General features: G+C 36.4%; 1 protein-coding gene across 1 annotated transcript; it reads left to right on the plus strand.

Moving 5' to 3' along the window:
- The first annotated feature begins 5,656 nt into the window (after positions 1 to 5,656).
- Positions 5,657 to 7,431, plus strand: GDF9 (growth differentiation factor 9). Its single transcript, XM_026685461.2, has 2 exons — positions 5,657 to 6,059; positions 6,500 to 7,431. The coding sequence occupies exons 1-2, from the start codon at positions 5,663 to 5,665 to the stop codon at positions 7,429 to 7,431; spliced, it is 1,329 nt and encodes a 442-aa protein (XP_026541246.2). The 5' UTR covers positions 5,657 to 5,662.
- The last annotated feature ends 219 nt before the right edge of the window (positions 7,432 to 7,650 follow it).

A 7,650-nucleotide genomic window follows, 5' to 3' on the forward strand; every position in this document is an offset into this window, starting at 1 on the left:
TGACATGCTATCTTCCCATCCGTCCTTCTCTAACAAAAATGTTTTCCCAAAAAATAAACATAATTTGACTTAACCATAAAAATAATCAGGTGATTATTTTTAGATATCCCTGAAAATTTCTGCCCTTTGTTGTTTAGTTTTATCTGGAGATGCGATTTGTATATTACCTGCATGTAAGAATCTATTTCTTTTTCCAATATACCACTCTCTGAGGAAAGTATCCAATATTACAATATTTTCCCATAAAATTAAGACAAGGCTAATATAATTAAAGATTGTGGATAAGTGACCATTACTCCTTTCAAGACTAGGTTTCAAATCAAATCATTCTTTGACTTGATCAGAAACTGGATGAATATGGTATTGGGGTTTATCATCACAACTCTATATAGCACTTCTGCCCCCCTGTGACACTTCACAGAAACACATTTTTTTTCCTCTCTCCAGTTATTCTGGAATGATTTTACAAATGTTGTTTACACTTAGCTATCATGGTATCTTTCATTCCCCTTGTCCCTTCTACTTTTCCTCACCAGAAGAAGATGGCTGGCCTGAGAAATAATAATTGGACACCAGTAAGTTTCCATGGCTGACCAAGAATTTGGCCCTTGATCAGTTTCACATCTGCTGTTTGTGCTCCCCCATATGTTGGAAAAGGTATAAAGGAGGGAAGACAAAGTTTAGATCAGCAAACAGTCAAACCAGCCAGGATCAGTCTTGGAACCTAACTTGCTTTGGCAGGCTCTTCTATAGTAAATCATTATTGTCTTTTGCTTAACCCATATCTACTTTTTGGGCTGGATCTTCTTTTCTATGCTTTTTTTCTTCCAGGAGCAGATGCATATTCACCAAAGAGAGCAATTCAAGTTCCTCTTTCCATGTGGTGGCCGAGTTCTATCTAAACCCCACCTGGTTTCTTTCCTACCTTAAAAAATGGAAGTTCTGGCCACATTGGAGGCTTTGCCTCCCACAATGCTTCTCACTGTCCTTTTAATTGTTCTATTGTTCTTTTCTTTTTTTAACTATTACTTTAATACACTCGGGTATCACTTATGGTTGTGTGTACCTCAATACATTTTTCTAGATGTGCATATTTGCTGCTTTTTAAATAAGTGAGCAGATGCCAGTTCAGGTAATACCTACAGTAGATCAAGAGAACAATTTGGAGCATGCAGTTTGTACTTTATAACTGAGCCAGATGTCACAGGGATTGAACAAAATGCCAACATAGATGAACCACAAATAAACATGATCTTCCCACAAAGCTCATTCTGGTTTTTTTATAGTTGGCTATCCAAAGTCATGTACTTGGAATGGGCAGCCAGGTAAATTAATCAATCAATAAATTGATTAAATTAATAAAGCCATGCCTATCCAGCAATCCAATCATTTGCCTAATAGTGCCAATAAGTAGACATACTTCCTGCAAGACATATCTCCTCCAAGTGATGCTAGGACCACCACCCCCAGGCATCCCTCCACAAAATCAAATTTATTTGTCAGCCTACATTGAAAAATAATCATGAGAAGCAGTAGTGGCATCAATTGCATTGATTTTAATTTTTAATGGTAAATATTAATAAACATAACCCATGCAAATCCATACATCTTTTGTGGTTCTCAGTAATTATTTAGAAGTGGGGAAAAGTCCCAAGGGGAAAAAAATTAAGAAACATTGTTTTAGGTTATGCTACCTGTCAAGAATCTGATCACTGTTAAAGAGAACAACTGTGTATCACAAGCTCACGACTAACAATGTACCAAAAAATATATATCACATTAAATAGGGATAGAATGTGGGACCAACAGGTGACAAGAAATCATAGGAGGATGATCTTTACCAGAAGTTTCGCTAGAGGGATCAGTAGAAGTTGAAATAGAATCCATTGATATGGTATCATAATGATCCAATCCATGGAAATCTGCTAGAATTACAAGAGGAAAATGACTTTTCCTAGAATCTGACATTTGTTATATTACAAACTGGCAAGAAACAAAGGACTATAAACTGATGAAAATTATGCAATTGTTTCAGCATGACATGACCTATCTATGCAGAACTGCATCCATTTCTAGGAAGAAGGAATAATGATTCCACAGTTGGCAGAAATCAAGCACAAAGTGCATTCAAAACATTAAAGTACTGAATTTTTTTTACAGCAAAGTAGGATGGGACTTTGACCCAAATACTTAACAATGTATAATGCAAAGTAGAACCAACCATTAAAATTATTGGGTGGGGGAACCAAATGCTACAAGGCCAAATCTAGCATTGTTTGTTCATCAAAAGACACCAGCCACAAACCTAAGTCTAGCACAAAGGTTAACAAGACAAAGAACCATGATTTGTTTACTAAGACTAAGAATAGAGAAGGTTTATTTGAATAGCTGGGCATCTCTTAATGAATTTAAGAAACAAGGAATGAATTACAATTGTGAGATCTTCCAATCTTACAAAAAGGGCACAAACAGGGAATCTAGTGGCCTCTTCAAAGTAGCAATAGCACTTAGACTTATGTGCCACTTCACAGTGCATTACAGTCCTCTCTAAGTGGTTTACAGAGTCAGCATATTGCCTCCAACAATCTGGGTTTTCATTTTACTGACCTTGGAAGGATGGAAGGCTGAGTCAATCTTGAGCCTAGTGAGATCTGAACTGCCAAACTGCTGGTAGCTAGCAGTCAGTAGAAGTAGCCTGCAGCATTGTATTCTAACCAATGCACCACCACAGCTCTTGAAATAGAGCAGAGTCCACATCAATATGGCAATAATTACATGAGGAAAATATGAACTGGCAACAAAACTGAGACATAGCAGAAAATACCTTATGGATTCATCAGAAAATGCTATGAACTCATGTAAGAGTCCAGCAAAAAGTCCTTGTCATGCCTGAACTTCATAGAAACCAAGCAAAGGTCCAGAATAAAGAATGCAGAATAATGTTTTGCCAGAACTAGAATGGAACAAAATAAGGAATGGAAGAGGCAGGCTTTCATAATTAAATCTAAACCCATCAAGAAGTAGATGAACTGTTGAAATATCTGCAGATCAGAAAAGCTATGTTCTAGTCCAGTTCATTTAAATAGAGCCTGAGACTAATTCAATCTCTTAGGAGACCCAGGAGCTAGGTCACAACAAACTTCCTTCCTTTGGTTTGAGAGAGATCTCAGCAGAAGTATCTGTAAATATTCTTTAAATAAAATTTATTTGGAAACCAAACTTCTCTGATGATTTGCACCTCTTAAAAATGAATGGAAGATGAGAGGAATGGTAGAGTCTTCCTAATCTGTTATAATAGATTACTAACTTTCTAGTCCCATTGCTTTCTTGAGGCTAAACTGATGTGCAATTATTAAGTTCTTAAGTTTTTGTAATTGCCAGTTTAGGATTCTGACAAAGCAATTTGTTATTTTCTTATCTGCCTGTTGGGCCTACATGAAGATGAAGAGGGAAGAAAAAATGGTGAGTATTGAACTTGCTTTGGTGGTGTCATCACCCACAATTAAATTTGCTTCCCTTCTCCACTGCAAGCTAATAGACTCCTCAACATTAACTAAGCCCTCTCTCTATGAGCTATTCTCTAGACCTCTGCCATGGACAATGCCTGGAACTAAGTTATCTGGAAATCCTGAGAATTTTAGAAACAAAGAATATACAGAGATGACAGACTCTAGAATATAATGAACTCGTAAGATCAAACCTACAGAAGATGCTCATTTCTGGAGAAGAGCCTCTATTCTGAATAGCACCATATCACAATTTTTTTTAATGTTAGTGATTAATTCTCTGACTATAATTCTCTGAACAAACCCTTCAAGCAAAGTGTGACTTAAAGACAAAAACTCAGATTACACAACTATGGTCTTATTACTTAAGGAATTTCTGCCAACCACAACTGAATTCCACTTACACACACACCTAGACACTAGGAAAACTCAGAGCTGGAAACTAGATTGGAATTTTAAACAAAAACATTCTGGAAGAGACCAATAGCAACCAGTGTTGTATTATTTACTTCCAAAAACCTATATATCTCTACCACATGTCTATAGCACAGAGGGTTTTTTTTAATTGCAGTAAGATATAAATGTATTTAATAAATCTATAGTCATAAGGAATTTGACTCAACATGAAAGAACTTTTAACCAGTACACTTTTGTATAAATACCAAAGAAACAATCAAATATACACATGTATTACATTATGTAAATAAAATACGAAAAACTTTTTTAAAACCCTGCAGAATACACAGCTTTAAAAAACTCAAAATCACATTATAAATGCTCATTATTGAATAAGTATAACAGAATGCTCTTGTGAGGTATTTCTAAATAAATATGGAAAAATACTATAATATATGAAAATCAAACGGTACATTTGGAGAAAAAAACCTTAACTTTGAAGCTAACAGCCATAGTAGGGAATAACTTTTAGTTTTAATGTGATTTGAAATCCATTCTAGAGTTCCAAAGTAGTACATATGCTTTTTTGGGTGGTTGCAGAATACTTTTTGCCCATTTTGTGGTAACTCCTCTCCATCAAAGGAACTTTGAAGGAACTCTTCCAAACAATATGTAATTTGGAGACAAAAGGCATACACTAGTACACAACACACTAGCTAACTTGCCAATCTATCTATCCAGAGTCACTGTATTATGAAACTGCATAATGAAACATTAGGAAGGTCTTTGGATTTCTCTTCTACATTAATATAGACTGGAGCTTGGTAGAAACTGCTACTCAGGAGTTAGGCTGGCTTGCTAGATTTACCAAGGATTCTAGTTAGAAATCTTCAGTAATAGTTAAAAATATTCAGCTGGAGGAACTGATTGGAAAGCTGTTTATTCTATGTCTTTGCCTCCTTTTTCCAACCACCACCAGTTCTTTTAATAAAAAACAAGCAGCAACATCTGCTATTCATTTTTCTCTTTCACTTCATTCACGGAAAACTCTCTAATGAAATTATCTTGGCATTCATTGTGGCTTAAGCAAGAAAAGTTGTTTTATACTGAATCATTATTATCATTCTTAAAACTGTAGAGATAAAAAAATAGAATAGCCTGTTCATTTTATTCACCTTAACAGAAAATAAAACAAGTTATACAGTAATAATAATGATCCTTTCTACCCTCCAGGAGTTCATTATTCTCTATATGCTTGTCTTCACTTGAAAGGCCAATGCAGTGAAAAGCACATCCCAAACAAGAACTACTCTGCCTTTGACATGCACAGGATTATCAAATTAAATGTTTCTATTATCTGGCAATAAAGTTAAGCACAGCTGTAGTTTTAGAATCAGGTCTAACTAATCTTGAGCACAAGCTTAAATCTCTTTCCATGAGGAAGTCCTATTTTGAACTATGGGCTTACTTTCTGGAAAGTGTTACAGAGTTACAGCATACATTTCACCACATGTTCCAAATTACTTTGAGTTAATCTGGTTTTAATGTTACTAAACTTCAGGCGAAAAGGAGCCATAACTTAATTCACGTGCAAAGGGAGGAGTCTGAAGTAAACAGGATGACACCATCAGGTGTGTCTTTCCTTGGTGTCTAATTAGTGTAGCTTTATTTAAGAGGCTAGAAGGAGCTGCCTCTTTTTTTGTTTGAGGGCTTCCTCTGTTATGGGGGGAGATAGTTACTTTGCCCAGCTAATCCTCATCATGAAGCTTTTGGGGATACTATTTTTCAGTTTTTGCTTGAACAGGTTCTTTCCTGGGGTCCTGTGTGCCCCTAGTTTGAGAAATGAAGGGACTTCTGCACCCTTACTGTTCTCAGAGGTGCAGGCTTCCAAGAGATCTCTATCATTGGTTCTTCCAAAAGAAAATGGCCAAGGCCCACATGCTTCTCTTTTCAAGCTGCTGTCTGGCCATGATCCCCAGGACTTGGAAAGTGATGTGTCAAGACCAACCCTAGATTCTCGAGCTGTAAAATATATGAAAAAGCTGTATAAAATGTTTGCTACTGAGGAAGGTGTTCTTAAGACCAACAAAAGGCATCTCTACAACACTGTTCGCCTTGTGTCACCACATGCTGAATGCAAGCATCCCACTACTAACGGTATGTGAGAACTTCTTTTGGGTTAGCTATTTTTTTTGCCCTTTGTCTAAATATGTGGGTGGTCTTGCTTGTTATTCCATGTACAAATGGAATGGGATACATCTTTGGGGTCCCTTTTAATAGTGTAAAATATATATTTCTTATAGTTGGAAAATTACCTTTTTTTAGTCAAATGCCAATAGTGGTGGCCATTTTGTTTCTCCAAAGCTTTATACGGATAGGCTTTTTTTTTAAAAAAAAAAGGGTATTCAAAATGGCTGCCACCCTAAAATGACTGCTGCCTTGTCATTTGCTGAGAAAAAGTGTATGCCTAATCAAAGTCTTACTGAGATTAATTGCTTTTATTTGCAAATATACTACAGTATAAAGTGATTAAGAGAAGCAAACTGGGAGGACAGGGCTACTTTATTTAAACATTCTTTTCTTCAATTTCTTTGCAGGAGATCATTCAATAGACCTGTTCTTCAGCTTGGATTATGTTACTGCATCAGAGCATTTACTCAAGTCAGCTTTACTCTTATTTGATGAGTCTGTGTCCACAGCTTCAAATCTTACCTGTGTTTCGAAAATCATAGTTGAGGAAGAAAGTAGTGCCACCAGTCAAGTGTGCATGGATATTCCACATGCAATGGTGTACAATCTGCATTTTGAACTTAGACGCAAATGGATTGAGATTGATGTGACCACTATTCTTCACCCTTGGATAGTCACCAAGAAAAGAAACCTCCACATGGCTGTGAATTTTACCTGCTTGAAAAATGAACATTCTCCCAACTCTGAATATGATTTCTTCAATATGGCACAAAGATCCATTTTTCTTCTCCTCTATACTGCTGACACTAGTGAGCACACTTATCACAGATGGAATTTTTTCAGAAAAAACCTTACAACATCTAGTCTCAACAAGGGTCCTTTCACAGTTCCCAGTGAAGAGGCCAGGAAAGGACTTAAACAGGGAAGAGCACCTCGTCACCGAAGAGAAGATGGGAAAAGGGAAAACACTCCAGTTCCAATATTTAACATAAGTCAGTATTACAAACAGTTCTCTTTTCCTCAAAATGAATGTGAGCTTCACAGCTTTTGGTTGGAATTCAGTGAACTGAACTGGGACAAATGGATAATTGCACCACATAGATACAATCCTCACTATTGCAAAGGTGACTGTCCAAGAGTTGTTGGCCATCGCTATGGTTCTCCAAGGCATGCAGTAGTTCAAAACATCATGCGGGAGAAACTGGATTCTTCTCTCCCTGAACTTTCCTGCATTCCGGCTGACTACAGTCCTTTGAGTGTTTTGAAAGTGGAGGCTGATAAATCAATTGTATACCAAGAATATCAGAATATGATAGCAAAAACTTGTACATGTCGTTAAAACCAATTGTGATGTAATGAACCCTGTAGTTTGGTATTTTCCTTAATTGTAAATTGCCAATTAGTTGAAAAATAAATATGAAGTGCAAAAGCAGATAATTCTGTGTTTGTTTGTTTTTTAGCTTTTTCTGATCTGTAACAAATTAAGAGGGTTTGTTTTCAAAGTAGAAAAATTAAGGAAGTATGGGGGTTTGGGGGGTTTGACAAAAAACCACATTTT

This window comes from Notechis scutatus, chromosome 2 (genome assembly GCF_049901735.1).
Source record: "Notechis scutatus isolate UNSWTSFEM ecotype Mainland chromosome 2, rNotScu1.2, whole genome shotgun sequence".
Classification (NCBI taxonomy): domain Eukaryota; kingdom Metazoa; phylum Chordata; class Lepidosauria; order Squamata; family Elapidae; genus Notechis; species Notechis scutatus.

What these genes read in the sequence shown, in the direction of transcription:
- GDF9 (XM_026685461.2), top strand. Translation starts at nt 5,663, where the DNA reads ATGAAGCTTTTGGGGATACTATTTTTCAGTTTTTGCTTGAACAGGTTC. An exon ending in CAAGCATCCCACTACTAACG is followed by an intron (nt 6,060 to 6,499) that starts GTATGTGAGAAC and finishes ATTTCTTTGCAG; the next exon opens with GAGATCATTCAATAGACCTG.